Genomic DNA, 19,257 nt, shown 5'->3' with positions numbered 1-19,257 from the left:
GGTTTAAGAGAATTAAATAGGCTCACAACATAGTTCAATATACAATTTACACAGGATTACCCAAGCAAACCCGTAACAATCGACAGTATCCCACAGCTCTAATTTTCATAGCAGCTACCTCTTGTGTATTCTGAGGAAGGTTGGAGTGACTTGGATATTCCAAAGGATGGCCCTGTTTTAGCTAAGGAAGAGGTCATATATAAGCTAGGAGTGTGTTTTTCTGTTTGCGTTGAAAAGAAAGAAAAGAACAAACTCCAAAATACGCCCTCTGTTTGCCCATGTGCTTTAAAGTACTGTTTCCAATCATTTACTCAGAGGAAATGATGCCCTAAAGCAGCAGTTTTCAACCCTTTATACCCCAAATAATTTTTATTTATGTGGGTTATATCCACCAATGCTTACTGTACTAGAAATTAAAACTGAAAAATTAAAAAATTGTTATTGATTCATTTAAAAAGAACCATAACAAACTCATTACATGTCAATGTAAGTAACATATTTTTAATGAACAACAACTATTTTCTGAAGCAAAAGTAATTTAATATGGAGAGATGTTGTAAATCTCTTTAATGTCTGCCTTAACAAAAGACATTGGATTCTCAGATCTGCTTCTGCATTCATTCTGTTGCCACCACATGAGTCTCTGGAAACCTCCACTGTATGCTCTTGAGAAGATGAAAATGAAAAAAGACAAATCATATTTTAGAATTATTATGAAAAAGTTTTGACTTCCCTGAGAGAGTCTTAAGGACCCAGGGGTCCCAAACAACACTTTGACAATTGCTGCTCTAAAGATCCATGCCACCGTTTACTGGAAACACATCGTTCCCACCAGACCTGGGTGTGGTGCTACAGCCCTGGCCCTTCCCGCGCTTCCTAGTCTCTCTGGAAGCGGGGTGGATGGAAGAGAGCATGTTATTCTCTGGCCTCTTTAAAATCAAACAGTCAAATAGATGTGGTTCAAGCCATTGGGATAGTAGATTAATGTGCTTACAAAGGAAAGAAAGCGATTGATTACCTTTTCTTACTACCCAATGATTGGGTGCGGTATGGATATCTGTGCTAGGGTTGCAAAAGGCAGGGTGTGAGATGGAAATGCTGCAAGACTGCTCCTGGGATACCGGGACAGGGACTGCCTTGCTAATTAGTTTGTACTTCCTTTGTTTTGGTGATCAGTTTCCTTGCTTCTAATCAGTGACTTTATGTGTATTGGGATTCTAACTCTTGTTGAAATTCTGTGTGGAACAAATGGCGTGGGGCCCAGAGTGAGGAATAAAACCCGACCTGCAGCCCATCTCGGGTGACTGAGCTGTGTGTTTACCATGGTTCCTAGAGCCTGGGAGGTGGCTTTGTCAGTCTGTGGGCCCTCATCCTCTGTCACCACTTCATTGTGGCCCAGTTCAGTCCTGGGCAGTGGTTAGCTAAATTGACAAGAGACCTACGTGCCAGAGGAAAACGGGTTGTGGGTGTGTCCTTTGAACGGTGTTTTATTTCTGAGTTTCTCCAGGGCGGTTGTGCCTTTTAAGGGTCCTTGAATAACATGCTGTCTTCCTCTGAGAGGCCACAGAGAGAATCTCCACTGAGCGAGGATGCCACAGACCTGCGGAAAGCAGCCGATGCCCTGGAGGCTCAGACCTTGGTGGAACAGGAAGTGCGGCCTGCAGACCAGGCCCAGGTCCTCAACAAGGTAGGGAGCATTCTCACTCTCTCTTTGTTTTTTTAATCCTCACTCGAGGACATTTTTACATTAATCTTAAGACAGAGCTAGAGGGAGAGAGGGAGGAAGAGAGAGAGAGAGAGAGAGAGAGAGAGAGAAACAGAAACATCAATGTGAGAGAGACACATCGATTGGCTGCCACCTACACGACCCCAGCTAGGGCCGGGGACAAACTGCAACCAAGGTACATGCCCTTGGCTGGAATCGAACCCAGGACTCTTTGGTCCGTGGGTGACGCTCTTACCGCTGAGCCATACTGGCCAGGGCCTCACTCTATTTGAAAAGCAGGAGTTTACGGCACCAGAATTTAGATACATATGGATGGGTTGGAATTAGAAAGCACTGTGAGGTTGGCTCCCAGAAATCTCTTTGTTCTCATGGGGCATTTAATATTTTATTATTTGGAGAATGATCGTGTGTGTCTCCCACAGAGCCCATCACTGTACTAGCACCCAGTAGGCACTTATTTAAAAAATGAAGCGTTAGAATGAATGTTTATATGTTGTCTAAAATATTCTCTATGTGAGGAGCCTTAAACCATTGAATGTGTTTTAGTCTCACTTGTCTTGCGGTGGATCGACTCAGTATTTATGGTAAAGATTCCATAGAAATGGCATTGACAGCAGTGGTCTTCCTGCCTTGGAAGAATGGGCTGTTGGCATCATTTTTAACATATATATTGTAATAACAAATGGTATTAGTGTCAGTAAAGACAGTGGCAAACGTTGTAATTACATTTGTATAACGCATTAGAGCTTATAAAGCATTTTATCTGCAACACTTCATTTACCTCTGAGAACAGCCCTGTGAGATAGGTGCCATTATGCCCCCCCTTTACAGATGAGGAAACTGAGGCTAAGAGCTCTTAGTGACTTTACTAAGGCTATGGAGCTAATGAGTTACAAGCTAAATCCTTTGTTTAGTCTCCTGGAAAAGGAAGGACTCATCTAAGCAAGTTAGCCACAGTCTGATTCACCTCATTTAGCAATGGAGTTAAGTACGGAACGATTTATTCTCCAGAAACAGATAGTATGAGAATAGAGTCTGGGAGGATTGCAAAGTTTATTTATTATTGCTAATATAATTCTGGTCTTTTTTTTAATCCTTACCTGTGGATATTTTCTGTTTATCATCAGATAGAATCAGAGGAGGTGGGGCAGATAGAAACATCGATGTGAGAGAGACACATTAACTGGTTGCCTCCCACATGACCCAACCAGGGCCGGGAACAAACCACAGCTGAAGTACGTGCCCTTGACCGGAATCGAACCTGGGACTCATTGGTTCGTGGGCCAACACTCTAACCACTGAACCAAACCAGCCAGGGCTATAATTCTGGTCTCTTAACTGGACTGCTATCTCATTGATGTGCATGTTGGCAGTAGGTATACTACTTCTGTTGCCTTCCAACTGCTTGGAGAAGGAGCAGGAAATTAAGGCATAATAGCATGAAACAGAGTCTAAATAATCTGCATAATTTGACGTGAGACCCACTAGGGAGAGATTGCAGGCACCTGCCATGGATTATCGAGGGCTTTGAGTATCAAGTGACATTTGTACTCTTCCATGCAGGTAAGCTATCTGGCAGCAAATGCACTGTAAATGCAAATCCAGGGGCTGGTCTAAGGGGAAATTATAATTTCCACTGATACTGCATGAAACAGCAGATAGCATAAGACATCTGAGGTGTGCCGTGCATAAGAGAAGACAGAGATGGCAAACTGGATTCTCTCTCTGCAGTGCTTTGGTGAACTGATTGACAGTGATTCAGAAGTAATCTTTGAACGGGAGCTATAGAAGGAGCATTGTGTAGCAGAGTGGGAACTGAACTAAACCCTGGGTGCGAGAGCAGTCGTGTGTGCAGCTGTAGGAGGCACTGTGCAGGCCGCAGCGAAACCAAGGCATGGCCCAGAAACACTGCTGATGCAGAAGCCAATAGCAAGCTTTTAAAAAAAGTATTATTTGTAATCCTCACCCGAGGATATTTTTCCATTTATCTTCAGATAGGGTGGAAGGGGGAAGAGAGAGAGAGAAATACCGACGTGTGAGAGAAACATCAATTGGTTGCCTCCTGCATGACCCTGACCAGGGCTGAGATGAACTGCAACCGAGGTACGTGCCCTTGACCAGAATTGAACCCACATCTCTGGTCCACAGGCCAATGCTCTAACTGTTGAGCCAAACCGGCCAGGGCGGTAGCAAGCTTTGAAGATGTTTGTGGGCAAAGATTTTATAAAGTGTCTTGAGTCGGAAAGTTGCAAAAAATAGGAAAGAACAAGAGTCTTTAAATTAGGGAAAATCTTGGTGGCATTAAAATAGTAGAGCCCCTGGCTGATTTGGCTCAGCAGAGGAGCATCAGCCCACAGACTGAAGGGTCACGAGTTCGATTCCAGTCAAGGGCATGTACTTGGGTTGCAGGTTCAACTCCTGCCCCAGTCATGGTTGTGCAGGAGGCAGCCAATCAATGTGTCCCTCACATCAGTGTTTCTCTCTCTCTCTCTCTCCCCCTCCCCCTCCCTCCCTCCTTCCTTCCCTCCCTTCCACTCTATCTAGAAGATCAATGGAAAAATGTCCTTGGGTGAGGATTAACAAAAAATAAATAAATAAAATAAAACAGTTAGTAGAATTTATTAGCAACCTGTACCTGGAGGAAAGAGGACTGGTGAGTAGCACATTAGGGTTAGAGTTGGGAGAGGGGAGGTAATTGGAATTGCACTCCAATATGTCCTCCAACCGGAATTCTGTTGTGCAGATGGCCAAATATCAAGCTCCACAGAGGTCTGGCGACATCGTTATGATCCAGTCTGAGCACACAGGGGCTATAGATATTCTTTCAGCTGATCTGGAATCTGCAGACCTTCTGGGGGACCACAGGAAAGGTAAGACCTTTGGGAGTATGGAAGGTGGTTTCTGTATCCAGTGGGTGCTTAAAGAAAGGTGGGCAGAGGTGGAAGGAAGGACAGAGAGTGACTTGGGACAGAGTGTCAGAGAAGTCCGTAGGAAGACTGTGTGAACGTGACAGCCTCCCTAGGCCAAGTACCAGGTGTGGCAGCACTTCCTGTTGGCTTCTCAGCAGCAAGCTGCCTGTCCTTTCAGTCTCCCCACCGCTGATGGCTCCTCCGTGCATCTGGACCTTTGCCAAGATGAAGGAATTCAAAAGCAAGCTGGGCAAAGAGAAGAACAGCTGCCTGGTGGTGAAGCGGGGCGAGGTGGTGACCATCCGAGTCCCTACCCATCCAGAGGGGAAGCGTGTCTGCTGGGAGTTTGCGACCGATGACTATGACATTGGCTTTGGAGTTTATTTTGACTGGACCCCTGTAACCAGCACTGACATAACTGTGCAGGTCAGTGATTCGAGTGAGGATGAGGATGAAGACGAGGAAGAAGAAGAGATTGAAGGTAAGGTTAACTTTGACATAGTTTGTAGTTTCCTTTCCAGGCGCAACCTAATATGTAGTGACCACTTCCTGTCCCAGTCCTCCTCTTAGAGTGCAGGCGAGGAACCGTCGGCGTTGCCGGCGGAGGTGAACGATGCAGGCCAGTCAGAGCCGCAGAGAACATTCGGGTGGGCCTGGTGTTGATGGCTTACTGGAAAGCTTCTTTTCCTTTTAATCAGTACCCACTGTTTCCCCAGCATCTCCCTGGGGACAAGGATAGGACGGGGGCAAGTGAGTGCTGTTATGTACAGAGGCAGTGTTTTTCAGATCACACATAAACTATTTTTCTATTCTCTCTTTGTTTTATGATGTTTACATTTATTCTTGGCCTGGAACCAGACAGAGTGATTACAGTTTGCTAAATACACCCATTCTCACCACCCCCAATAGATGATCACAGCTGGCTGACTACTGTTTACATCTTTATTTTATGCCAAGAGCAATTTTAAAAGTAGTCTCTGTGCTCCATTCTAGTTGTTCCTTGCAATACCCTCTCAGGATGCCCCGAGGTACTTTTGGTGAGGGCTGTAATATAAGAGTAGGTTCTAAGCATTAGCTTTATTCCTTGATTTTCCTATATAATCCTAAATCAATTCCTTAACTTGCTTCTTCATGGACAAGCTAGTCTGCAGGGAAATCTTAAGATATTTAGGGACGAGGAGAACCTCATATCTTATTTGCTTATTTGCTGCTCTTTAGGAGGCCAAGTGGACATTCTAGGTCATTCTGTACAGCGTGTTTGTCTGCATATCCTACCTCCATTAGCTAGTTCTTTCCCCTGTTGAATGAAAGGATGTGAGACTCTTCCTTTCTAAATATCCTTTTCTCTCCCTTGGAAATGTCCAGACACTTCTGGAGCTAGGTAGGCTCTTTGAAGCCAAATCCCTGTTTCTCAGAGGAGGTGTCATTGGCATTTGGAGTGGGAAGCTTGTGTGTGGAGTAGGCACTGTCCTGATGCCCAGCACTCCTGGACCCTTGGACCGCCCAGATACCTCCACGTTCCTGTAGGAGGGCAATAGATCTCGGTGGGTGGAAGCCACTAGTGCACCAGCTCCATTCTCTTACCTTCAGGTAGGACCTACGTGTGGTCTCTGAACTCGTGTCCAAACACTCTGCCATTCTGTTCATGCAGACCCTGTGCCAGTTGGAGATGTGGAGAGAGGCTCCAGGAGCTCCCTGCGGGGTCGCTATGGGGAGGTCATGCCTGTGTACCGGCGGGACAGCCACCGAGACGTGCAGGCTGGCAGTCACGACTACCCCGGCGAGGGCATCTACCTGCTCAAGTTTGACAACTCCTACTCCCTGCTGCGCAACAAGACTCTCTACTTCCACATCTACTACACTAGCTGAAGGCCCGTGGGGACCGGGCAGGCAGTGTTTGCTGGCTGAGCAGGCTGCCAGCTGGTGCCTCTTGTTTTGGACAGGCAAGAGCTCGAAGTGGAGCGTGAGGCTCCTGACCCTCACGCCCTGCCTGACATGCCTGACTGTTGACCCACGCAGCTTTGCCCACTTCTTGGCTTCTGCAGGTGGTGGTATAGTGCCCCAGTTCTGTGGTCCCCGACTCACACTCTTGCTTCAGGCTCCAGCAAAATCCCTCCATGAAGGCACCCATCAGGCAAAAGCCTAACAGCAGGTTGGGTGTTGTCTTTTGAAAACAGGTTTTGGTACAAGGTATATTACTCCAATTGCTGCTCTCCTTTCCCAGAGCCTTTACTGCAGAGGCATCCAGTGCACCCACTCTCTTTGTGGACGTGCAGGAGGAGGGAAAGCACACAGTCTGTGAAGGAGCCCGTTCCCTGGCTGGAGAAGGCTCTGTCCGGCCTCTCACCACTGCCATATTCCCGCCTGCTGGTTCTCCGTGGTCCCTGGCACAGGCCGGGAGCCCTCACGGCCTCTGAGGGGCGCCGCTAGTCCTGATGGCTCTCCTCTGCCTCTCTGCCTCCTCTCTCCCTTTCCCAGGCCTGTGTGGTCGCCATGACAGCAGCAACTTCCACACAGTCGAAAGTGATGGTCAATGTAATTAGGATCTTATGGGAAGAAAAACTGCCTCCACCCCTTCCTGCTCAAGGGGAGGTGTCCCTTACCCCAGGCACCGGTGGTTGAAGGGGAACGAGTGGCAGTGGTGTGCTGGACTGACGTCAGAACCCACATATTTGAAAGTCAAGTGTTACTAAATTTTTTTTTGTATAATCAAAGAAGGGGTACCATCTGAGAGAGAAAGTTTAAAAACACACACCCATATTCACCACTGTTTTTTCCTTTCGAGGAGGAGTATTTAGAAAGTGTGCTTTGGAACCAATCAGACTTCCAGAGTTTCTGTCTGTAGGTTTCTTGCATTGAGGGCTTAATGCTTCTGGTGCTCAGTCTCTTCGGAAAGGCTTGCTGCTGATAGGATGTTCTCTACTAGGCCAGACCTTGCCCTTCCCTGGGGACGGCCTTCCCCACTGTGACCCGAAGCCCAGGAGTGCCGCAGGGTGCTGCAGCCAGCGGCCACCACAGCAGCAGGGTGGCAGGGCCTCAGGCAGAGAAGGGGCCCCTGCGCCTGTCAGTACCTCCTTGTTTCTTATTCCCTGTGGCAAGTCTGTTACTGCCTTACAATTCTGAGGAATAGATTTATTTATTACTTTATTTATTTTAATTTTTTAAAAGCACATTTCATTTTGTCTTTGAAACGGTTTCCATCTATTCCTTAGAAGGCTTTCGTCTGCTCTGAGCCATTGAGGCCACCTCTTGTATGGAGTTGATGACTTTAGGAGAAGCTGGGGAGAGATCATGTTGCATTCCTGCAGGTCAGTCCTGCGATGCTTCTGGAGGAATCTGCCCCTTACGAGATGGATGACGCTCACCTACCCCAGCACCGCCCTGTGAGGAAGTCTGGGTTGGGAGGAAATCTGCCCACTTGCCCCCGGTTGAGTGCAGAGGACTTGACTAGCCAGTCAGTGATGTCCTGTGATTCCAGGATGTCAGTCTTTTGCTTGCTCTGAGGAGTCACCTTCTTCAGTGTTTCCTCTGGCTCATTCCTTCCTTGTGTGGGTGCCTGGCTCCAGGCCTCCCCTCCATGTAAGAGCAGGACACGGAGGGACAGGGCTCCTCGCAGTAGGTGTGCAGTAGCGTCTGCGTCAGGAACAAAGGGGGATACAGCCTGCGCCTTCTCAGCCCCACGGAGGGGGGTATTGTGGCCTGCCGTGCGCCCCGTTCTCTGAGCAGCGTCGCGCCGCCGCGATTTTATACTTGCCTACATTGAGGATCACACTGGCCAAAATGGATATACCTTGTAAGAAATTGGAAATGATTTTAGTGACTGTCTAGTGGGCAGCGAAAAGCCAGCTTCCTGTGCATCAGCCCATCAGATAGCTGAGTGGCCACTCTTTCATCATTAAAGTTGAATCATGCCTTTGCTAATATAATCTTTGTAACAGAATTTTCTACCGAGCTGTTTTCCACTCAGCTAAAGCCTTGCTTATTTTTTCTGCTTATTATTAACTTCTGACTTTCTCTTAAAATGGAGCGGACAGGCCATAGCAAGCTTCCTGGATAAACTTACTGTTTATTTTGCCGTGAGCGACTCTGTACTTCTTTTCTTTGGAACCCTGTTCTGTTGCATCAGGGAAGCTGAGGGACTTCCCGTCGCCTCTGTGTGCCTCTGATTGGTCACTTCTGAAATCCTGGGCATTGCTACACTGCACTGACAGTCAGGGTCTCCTTGTTCCATTTGTAGAAAATAGCTAAAAGAAGGTATTTTTAAATTCATTCACTATTCTCCTATTAAATTTATGAAATTATTGAACTGTAGTGACGAAGTAGTATTTACTAAAGCACAGGTAATTGCTGAGACCTTTATAGCCCAGCAAATCCTAAGAGGCAGTTATTTCCTTGGTATCTCCCTGTCCAAGTTTACAGAACCCAACAATGAAATGAAAATCCTTTGTTTTCATCCTCACCCTGTCCTCCAGAGCACAAATAAATATTAACAGTTGAAAGGGAGCACTTCATCGTGGGAGAGAGACTGGAATTCTCTACACTGGGTGGTTGAGTCCTTACATTTCTTCAGTTTGTTTAGTTCTACTACTTTGTTGAGAGATGGGGCGTTTAGAAAGGGTTAATTTTTTTTCCCAACATTTTACTATGAAAAATTTTCAGCAAAATTTTTAAAAGAGATAATGAACACCCTTAGGTATACCACCATAGAGATTTTAAAATTATAAGCTGCTAATTTTTAAACAAAGGCTATTCTACCATTCTGTTCCTTTTGACAAGTGTCTAATTAGTGTCTGTTCCGCACAGACGTCAACTCTCCTATATCAGGAGCTCCTGGATTTTTGCAGACTTGTTTCATTCAACATGAGTTCCTGGGAGGTGGTCCTCACAGAAGTGTTCCCTGGTGTCTACCTTCCAGACTCATCTGTATTTCCTCTCGCCCTCAGAACGCAGTTTCTGCTGTTTCCTTCTCCAACATGCCAGGGCTGCAGGGAGGCTAACTGTGAAGCTGCTGTGGACGGATTTATTCCAAGCTCTCTTGCGCTGTGAGATCCTCAGGACTCTGGAATTAAAGCTCAATCCTCAGACACTATGGAGCTTTATAATGGAAATAGGTAGCAACTTGAAAATAGGCCATTTTAATTTTTTTCTTAATTGGTTCATGCACTTTAAAAATATTTTTATCTGTTATTTGGGAAAGAACATCTAAGACTTTTAAAATGTATATATCATCCCCTAGAATATATATGTGGAATAATTAAATCTGAAAGTTCACTATCTTATATTAATCAGTGATATTAGATATTACTGTAAATTTATAGAAAATATCTGAGTTGCTTTTTTCCCCCCATTTTTTGTTCAGATAGAGGGGGAGGGAGAGAGAGGAAGAGAGAGAGAGAGAAACATCGATGTGAAAGGGACACATCGAGTGGCTGCCACCCGCACGACCAACCAGGGCCGGGGACAAACTACAACCGAGGTACATGACCTTAGTGGGAACCGAACCCAGGTCTCTCTGGACTGCGGGCTGACGCTCTTAACTGCTGAGCCAAACAGTCAGGGTTAGTTGATGTGTTTTTGATGAGGCTTCCCAGGCCCTCTATGAAAGAACTAGGTGAAACTCAAACCCCAAAGTCTGTATTTTTAATTTATTTTTAAGACCACTTTTCTGCAAAAGGTTGCCTTTTTTTTTTTTTAATACCCTCACCCGAGGACATTTTTTTCATTTTTTGTTCAGGTAGAGTGGGAGGGAGAGAGGAAGAGAGAGAGAGAGAGAGAGAAACACTGACGTGAAAGGGACACGTCGAGTGGCTGCCACCCGCATGACCAAACCAGGGCCGGGGACAAACTGCATCCGAGGTACGCGCCCTTAGCGGGAACCGAGCCCGGGTCTCTCTGGACCGCAGGCCGGCGCTCTAACCGCTGAGCCAAACCAGTCAGGGCAAAAGGTTGCCTTTTAACCCCAAAGTATGTAGTCCTAAGGTTCATTGTTGAACGACCCTAACGTTCACATAAAAGACTTGTTTTCGAGGAAGCGGCTTGAGTGAAACAGCGTGCAGCTCGGGAACTGCCCTCTCCACGGACAGTAAGGAATGAAAACAGTAAAGTGAGGGGAGGAGAAAAGCTATCAAACGTGCCCTGGAATTTTGCTCATATCCCGATTTTGATTAGTTCTTTTTTATTTTATTTTAATTTTTAAAAATTGATTTTAGAGAGAGGAAGGGGGAGAGAGAGAAACATTGATGATTTGTCTCCCACACACGACCTGACTGGGAATCGAACCCACCACCTTTTTGGTGTACGGGACAATGTTCCAACCAACTGAGCCACGCTGGCCAGGGCCTGATTTTATTTAGTTCTTTAGTTTGCATTTCATTAGTTGGAATTGTTCTTTACACCAGAAGCCTCACTGGTCCTCACTGTGCTTGTTCCAAAAACCCCAAACCTACTTTGCTGTCTTTTCCAACAGGACTGACTTGAGAAATACTTTTGAGTATTACCTATGCTAAGTGTAGTCCTGGCCGAGGAGTGAGTTCGTCTCGGTATTTTCTGGGACTTACAAGTCTGAAGCCATGAGAGAAGATGCAGTTTGGAGGGAGCCAGGGGGAGTTCCAGCTGTGCTCCTGTAGCCCCATTTGGTTTGGACTATGGCCAAGAAAGGGATGATTAGGTTACTTCTGACCAACACCAGAGAAGAGTCTCAGGCCGTAAGGGATTGTGAGTAAGCTGTGGCCTGTGGGCTGACCTCCTGTGAGGTGTGCAATCGCCATCTTCTTTAACCTGGTGGGCTGGTCATACACACAGTAGTAAACGGAACAGACGAACAGAACCTATTAGAGTTGCCATTGAGATTCTCTCCTGGGTCTGACAGACCCACACGAGACCCTTTAACTAGTTCCTCCCCACCTGGCCACAAGTGTAGAACTCCTGGACCTGCTAGAAAAGCGGGGAGCACCATCCCTCCAGCATCTCAGTGGCTGAAAAGAGTTGGAAAGTGAGTTTCTGTCTGAAGGAAGGTATCTTCATTTTTGTTGTTGTGAGGGGTAGCTGGTTAAGGGATTTATGCTCGTTAGAGAGCAAGTCCTATCCATTGTGTTTGTGCTCAGGGCACCATGGTGCACAGTTCCGTGGGGAATATGTGGGGAATGGGTGTCTGAATCCAGTCCAAGCCGGTGCTTTCCAGCAGTCCAGTGTGTGGTGAGCGCCCACACGGCCGAGCTCCCAGTCTTGGTGCACACAGGATCCTGTCCCTTCGCCCTCCTTTCCACACAGCCGAGAGACAGGGCCTCGCCTCCTTCCGCTTCCTTCTGATGTCGGTGATTTCTGGTATTGTTCAGCACTGGCAGCATGATGTCCAAGGCCTCAGTTTACCTGTTTCACCAGAATTAAATAATAGTGAGAACAAAGTTGAGTAGGTAAAGCAACCAGTCATGGTTGGAAGTAGGGCTCTGTTCTTTGAGCCAGCAGCCTCACTGGAAGGAGGAAGTAAGACGTCAAGTCCCATATTGGGATAGATGGGTAACTCGTGTGACTGCAGTCGGAACCCTTGTTACCTTAACCAGGCGTGTGAAGAGGCTGTGGCAGTGCTGTCCTGGTGAGGACGACAAATGAAGTGAGTTGGCTAACAAACAGAGCAAGCCCTCCCTGTGGGATCTCTGCTCTGTTACTGGCTAGAAGCGACATCCGTGGGGGTTTGCAGCTCCTCAGTGTTCAGTCTGACTTCAGGGCCCACTGAAGGAGCCAGTCTCCTGTGGGCAGCAACTGTGGCTTTCTGCAAAGGAGAACCCCTGGGAGTTGGTTCCCGGTGCCCTCTTTTCTGGGAATGGGGGGAGGCCCTTAGGTAAGAACTGCTTTGGCTCTGTTGGTGTCTGGTTATGGTCATTGCCACCCCTTTGCTCTGTCTCACTAGTCCAGCACCTGTGGACACTTCTTTGACATCTCTCTAGTTATTTATGTAATGGGTTAGGGCAAGATTTGGGACCCACAGGACGAGAAAAACTTGGCTGTGGGGCCTGATTTCTGAAATCACCACTCCCTCTGAGTGTTGCATTGTCCCTGCCTGACCCAAGAAGGTCCCTCCTGTTGGAATCTCTTGTCACCGAGCTAGGGAAGCCCACTCAATTTCCTCAAGCCTGGAGAGTGGAGTTCATTTACAAGTGGTCATTCCCTCAAAAACAGTCCAGAGGCAAGACTCTTCTTTATAGTCCTGGTCACCGCTTTGAATGTATGGTTTCTATTACATACACTTTGCTTTCTTTTAGGCCCAGGCATGTGGACCAGAGTAAATTTCATGGCTCTGCACTCTCAGAGATGAGGAAAAGGTGCCCCTGTTACCTAGATACAGACAGACTTTCTAAATTAAATTCCACAGTTTTATGTTGCTTTAAGCAGGTAGTTTTGGCTTATCTACGGGTAAAATATTATATGTGAAATGATTTTCAGGAGACAAAGTATATTTTCTAAAAGTTCTGATATAGGGTCAGGAACAATTCTAAAGTTTGGGCTTGAAATACTACAGTATATAGGGTTACAGACAAGCTCTTCACGCGCAGTCACTTTAAGGAGCGCTCCTCCTGGACGCTCGACCTCACTTAGGTTTCACATGCTGTGTCTGTGATGTTTCTTGTGCTTGGTTGTAATTGTTGATTTTTAGGTTCAGGCAAGAGTCATCCAGAAAACATTATCTTGATTCCTTCTCTTATGTCCTAAACAGTACATTTAACTAAGAAATTCCATATTAAAAACTCCACTAACGTTCCTTTCTGAGATTATTGTCCCATAAATGAAAAATTTTTAATGTTTAATCAAGTTGAATTATTTCCACTTAGCCATGTTCAAGAGCAAGTCCAGCCCTGTAACCCATGACTGGTGTACCTATCCATGTTCCCTTAATAATGGGAAGTGTTTTGAAATTCCCAGAAGAAAGCTGCTTTGTTATCAAAGTGATGGGGTATAAGAAAGCCAGACTTTCGATAAGGGTACTTGGAATAGGCAGGTGCTTAAAGGTTTCCTAAATGACTTTAGGCTATTTAGCTTATTTCTGCAAGGCCTGCTTCGGTGCCATGCACTGAGCTCTCTCATTCAATTGAAAGATGATCATACTTTCCTGGTAGATATTTAAGCGATCGGCAACCACAAAGGTAAATTCTTTCCTTACTATTCTGTATCATGTCCTGATGCTGACATTACAGAAAGGGGTCTGAAAGGGAAAGTTATCTCATCCAATCATTAATTGCACCTTGTTTTACATGTCCCGTCATGTCATGAGAAATGCTGTCAACATCTCCTATGATTTCTAAGTTGAGAACTCTGTTATTGTTATTTCATCATTATGTCCTGCTGAGTGATTTTTCTTTAAGATACCTTATTTCACCACCCTGTGGCACTGAATGTGTTGCTGTGCTACACAGATGATCCTGAGCTCTGGTTCTTTAAATAGCTCAGTTCTTGTGTTTTTATATTATGTAACAGTTTTGTGATGCTTTTGTGCATTCTTTGTCTTTTCTCCAAGTTTTGAAATCTGTCGTAAATAAACTTTTTCACTATGCACCAGAAACATTTGAGTTATATCTTAATGAAGCTGATTTATACTTAAATTTTTGTATTCATCTCTCCTCTGTATCTTAAAAGGAAAGGTATTCTATAAATTTAATCTACTGAGGTTATACAAATTAAGAAAAATTGACAACTAAGAAAAAATTGAGAATCAGGTTAATGAAGATCTCTCAGCTGCATTTCAATTCATGGCAGGGTATTATGAACTGGGAGCTGGGTTTGGCCCAAGAATGAAAAAATGGGGTTTAGAGGAATGATTACCTAATAGGACATTATTGAGTTTTGTTAGTATTTGGTCCCCAGTGATGTTCATTTTTCCAATGAATTTATTTACCCTGTTCAATTTTGGAACCAGTACTTTGGACACCAGGGTAATCATTAACTCAGCTTGTGCGATATTAATTTAGCCTATTTTCATTTACAAAAGTGACACCAAAAGATATCTTTGACATCTCTTACAGTGCAGCCTCTGCACATCCCTGGTGTCTGCTTCAGAGTGACAAGAGCTCAGCCCTGAGTGGGGAGGGATGCCACTTAAATATTTTCTTCAGTGATATCTGTGCTTTCAAGATGAGCCTGTTTGATCTTTCTCTGCTTTCCTTTGCAACATATTTTAGAGGCTGTTGTATCAAGGAGGAAGAGATCTAGAGTAACTGGGAGTTAAATGATACAATCTCACCAAACTACACCATAACCAATAAATAGAAAGCCCAGGCAGACTGTAGCTAGGGGTCTTGAATGAGTTATATTTGAGAATGCTGAATATGTCACTGCTAACACAAAACATAAAGATTGTTTCTTAATTTTTAATGACACTCACATCTGTCATTGACCCTGACCTAGTTCAGGACTATATAAGGCAGCTCACACAGTGCAGCTCTTGGCATTCAGCTGATGTTCTTTTACCCATGAGGTTCTGGCTAAACTCAGCAGCCACCTTAGTTCGGGTGTCCTCCCAAAGTGGAATGATGCCTGCTGGGACCTTGGAATCAAGAGCTAAATAAGTTGTATTTAAAGTTAGGAGGAGCCAATAAAATGAATACTTATCCTATGAATGTGTGTATCCACCTGTTTGTCCAATAAGTTTACTATTTTCCTTAATGGACATGTAAAATTGCTTTGGAACAAAATCCTGTATTTTTTGCTTTGTTCTCAAGTCCTTCCTGCTTTTATCCTTCTGAAGTATTTGCCAGGATATAACGACTTCCACCTAATTACCAGTATGAGGCGACTCCAACACCTGCTGTTCATCCGCTGTGGCCACACGCACTGTGGGAAGCTGCAGACCTCGTCTCCCCGTGGGAACGCCGCACACACTCCAGGCCCAGGTGCCTGCTGACCGTCCTTCACGACCCAGCAGCTGGTGCGGACGTTCACCGCTCACTCAGCCTTCGGAGAGGAGCCCCGACTGGAAAACATCCCCTAAATAGGTGATGGTTTTTTCTGAGGGACACATCCGACCCCTGAAAATAAGAATTTATTTGCAGACTGGAAGGAGTCACAGAGGAGGTAATGTTCAAAACCCTTTAAAGCAGCTTAATTATTGCTAAGTCTTGGAGCCATTTAGTCTGACCTCTAGAGAACATTCTATGGACTGGGGAAATATTTGCTCCTTCATGATCTTCTAGGGCCTCCAAAGGAGGAGACATTCAGGGAGGCCACCCACAGTTGCACTGGAAAGATATCTTTCATTTAACACATTTATGGAGCAAGGGTAGTCACCTTGCTTGGTACTTGGGTAACAGAGGTAAGAGGGGTACAGCGCTAGAGGAGTTTGGGGAACACTACCCTCCTGCAGGGAAGTTGGTAGAGAAATGCTTTCTCTTACTCCCTGAAGCACAGCTAAGTTCTCTACGAATAGAGGAGAAGGCTCTCTCTCCCATGTAGCCAGCCCCAGGTCCCTGGAGGATGGTTCCCTATGGGGCAGGGCTGAAGCTGGCAAAATCTCAGGTCTCCAGCTGAGCAGTTAACCCTGTTGTTGACCTGGACTCCATGGAGATCCCAGGGCTGGGAACACATGACAGTCTCACTGTGACTCAAAACTGCAGGCTCAGAAACCAGACAGACTGCTCCCCTTTCTCATTAGCTGTGCTCATTCAGTGAGGCCACAACCTGTACTCAGCCCACTGGTCCCCTCCTTCCCCCAACACACACTGCTCTTCCGTCCTTCCGTTGACCCTGAGCTGGTGGCAACCTGGGCTGCCTTCTCTCTGCAGCCTTCCCAATTCCATCTGCCCAGTTTCCCTCATTTCTCACAGCTCCAGTCCCTGAAGCCCACAGGAGACGTCAGAATCTGTTTCAGGCCCTTGAGAGCTGCGTGGGTCCTGGGCTGGTCCTCTCCTTGGTTCCAGGCAGCAAGGTGGTCCCAGCCCTGGCCTGGAGACCAGCCTGTGCTGCTCTGGACTGTGGAGAGCTCCCGTGGCTTACATTCCAGGTTAAAAAAAATCTCCCTTGCAAAAATATCATGAGACAAGGAGGTGGACTGTTTTCCTCCTCAAGCCAGTGCAGCTGAGTAGTACAGAGGTTTGGTCACTTTGCCTGGTGGCACAGGTCATCGATGTGGGAATGCTTGCAAAAACCCCGCAGCTGTGCAGGTGAGTCCCCTTAAAGGAGCCTAGCGTGAATTTCTTTGGCTTAGATACCTTTCTGTTTTTGTGGGGAAGGGCAGGTGTGTCTGGGTTTGCGGAGACCAGTGAGAAAGGAGGGCCTCAGAAGTGTCCTGGACCCCAAGGGTCTCCGCTGAGTCCCCAGGAGAAGCCTCAGCATCTGCTCTGTACCTTCCCCCCTCACCCAGGGCTGATTTTCTCGCTTCCTTTGACACATACCAGGAAACTCCTGTTGGACGAGAGGACCTGAGCTGTGGGAACTGTGGGGGAAATATGTGAAATGAGTTTTGTCCACTTCAGGGATAGTTTCTAAATGTTCGATAATGGAGGCTGCACGGCCTCCACTGAGCTTCTGCTATCCATTTTAGGATGGCCGATGGAGCCCCAGGTTAAACGGGTGAGTCTTGATACTGTCAGGGAAGAGACCCAAGTTAAAAATATGTCAATTCTTAGAAGTCATCTTGGCTCAGACAAGCAGATAGGGTTCGAGCTGGCCGAAGAAATTTCCAGAAGTAGAGGGACGTCAGCTCAGCGAGAGCAGGGGCCATGTCTGCCACGTTCCGGGTCAGATACCCCACAGCCCAGCTCCCCGTCCGTGGGTTCACCTGGGAGGGCTCACGTGCTGCTGGACTGATGGAGGGAAGTGGTAAGTCCAGCCCTAGCTGGAGTAGGACCGACATGATTGTTTTCTTCTGGGAAAAGCCCTGGTTCACCCCTCAGTATACCTAGTTCTCTCTAGAATCGTTCATGGCAGGGGAGTGGGCTCAGGTCGTCTGCTTCTGTACCTTATCCTAGATGTGGATTCTAGTTCCCTCACTTCCCAGAAGTCTCCTGGGCTTCTCTGTTACCTGGAGATGAGACTGGGAGGAGAAAGGGGTGGGGGAACCTTGGGACCTCAGTGTTGGTGGACATGGTTTCAGGTCATTGTGGTTCCCAAAGGCCTGTCGGTGAAAGGCAGGGCCAGCTGCCTCCTCAACCCCAGGGGAGTAGCAGCAGCACCCCATCTGGCCCAGCTCAGCCCCGAGGCGTGCCTGCTGCTCCTCGCTGGTCCCTGTCCCTCCAGGGCCAGGAGACCCCCTGCTGTGGGAGCTGCAGGAGCACAGTCGGAAGGTGTGGGGCTGCCCTTTCCTGAGTTCATTCTGTCACTGACGTCCAGTTTTAATCACCTTCTATTTCCAATGCCCAAATCAGGTAAAGACTCCTGATAACCAGGCTGAGAAGATTAGTCTCTTGTCTCAAGTTAAGGTTCCTTGGAGAGAGGCCAGGGGAGCTTTCTGCAGCCAGGCAAGTCTAGAGTAACCTGAGAAAAGGGTTCGGATGGCAGCAGGGTGGGACAGGAGGTACCACTGTCTCCTCATTGCTGTGTCTTAGCTACTTTCCTGTTATGCTTTCTGGTTCCACCAGGACCAACTCACCTTGGGAACTAGAGTGGCCACTTTGGTCATTCTAGAGCCTGGAACCCAGGTCTTCTAAGAGAGGAGAGGCCACGAAGGAGCCCAGCATGAGGGGGGAGACTAGATGCCCTGGGGTTCGGGCGGAAGAAAAGGCACTCACGGCTGAGAAAGGTGGCTCCCATCTGAACCGCACACACTCCCTGATTCTGTTTACACCTCAGCCATGCAGGAGCAATGCAGTCGCAGATGTGGGACATAGGGATCATCTTGTCTCACTCCCATAAGGAACCCAGTCTCCCGACAACATCTCTGCCAAGTGGTGACTCTGGTTCCAGTTGACCTCTGCCAGGCATGGGAACCAAAGCACACTGTTGCCTGGGTGGTCTCCTGAGCTAGTCTGGTCAGTAGCTGATCACACTGCCCATGGAGAAGGCTGCCTCCAGTTCCCGGACCATTCATTCATGAGGGGGTTTACCCTAAATGCCTGACCCTGGACTGACCCAGAGAATGCTGTCTCTGCAGGTGAGGGACTGGGCTGAGGGCCAACTCCCTCTCCGAGCTGGAGTGAATACTTAGCAGTGGTACTGTTCTAGCCCTGGGAACGCAGCTGGTCACAAAATGCCTTCTTTCCTGCTTCTTGTATCTGTTCTCTTTTGGATCTTGCCCGATTCTCTCAGGCAGTCTTTTGGGCTTAGGTCCCAGGGGCCCAGGACTACCAAAGGGGGGCAAGGGGCTGGCCGACTTCCTCCCCTGGTCCAGGTGTGGGGATTCCAGCTGGAAACAAGTTCATCTTTGGGAACTGCTTTCACTGAAAAGTGAACATCTCAGCCTTAACTGAACAACTAGGAGCCTGGGTTTGTTTATTATCAAATTGCAGTCTAGGCATTCTTTGGAGTCAGGTACAGTGAAGGGGAGGGGGAGAGGCACACAGACTTCTGTATGGCTCTCCGGTCAACCTGCCAGGCAGTTGAGTCTACATCCCACGTCATCTTAATGACTGCACCGTGACACAGGTAGCAGTTGATGTTCCTGCCTCCCCCTCCCTCCCTCCCAGCATCCTCCCACTGTAC

General features: G+C 47.1%; 1 protein-coding gene across 4 annotated transcripts in view; it reads left to right on the top strand.

Annotated features, from left to right (window-relative positions):
- The window catches only part of TMED8 (transmembrane p24 trafficking protein family member 8), a 40,604-nt gene extending 24,665 nt beyond the window's left edge, over positions 1–15,939 (top strand). Inside the window, exons 3-7 of one of the 4 annotated variants that reach the window (XR_004958866.1) lie at positions 1,561–1,687; positions 4,470–4,596; positions 4,814–5,116; positions 6,287–6,825; positions 15,371–15,939. Coding sequence is in view for 1 of the 4 variants with exons in the window: in XM_036255395.1 (XP_036111288.1) it covers positions 1,561–1,687; positions 4,470–4,596; positions 4,814–5,116; positions 6,287–6,504 (775 nt within the window). In the remaining 3 variants the exon portion in view is untranslated. Of the gene's footprint in view, positions 1–1,560; positions 1,688–4,469; positions 4,597–4,813; positions 5,117–6,286; positions 10,036–15,370 lie in introns of those variants that run through there. The other 3 variants (XR_004958863.1, XR_004958865.1, XM_036255395.1) reach the window with 3 other exon arrangements.
- Positions 15,940–19,257: the final 3,318 nt, after the last annotated feature.

This window comes from Molossus molossus, unplaced genomic scaffold (genome assembly GCF_014108415.1).
Source record: "Molossus molossus isolate mMolMol1 unplaced genomic scaffold, mMolMol1.p scaffold_m16_p_1, whole genome shotgun sequence".
Lineage (NCBI taxonomy): Eukaryota > Metazoa > Chordata > Mammalia > Chiroptera > Molossidae > Molossus > Molossus molossus.
The sequence above is the reverse complement of the archived record's forward strand: the minus strand, read 5'-3'. Positions and strand labels throughout refer to the sequence as shown.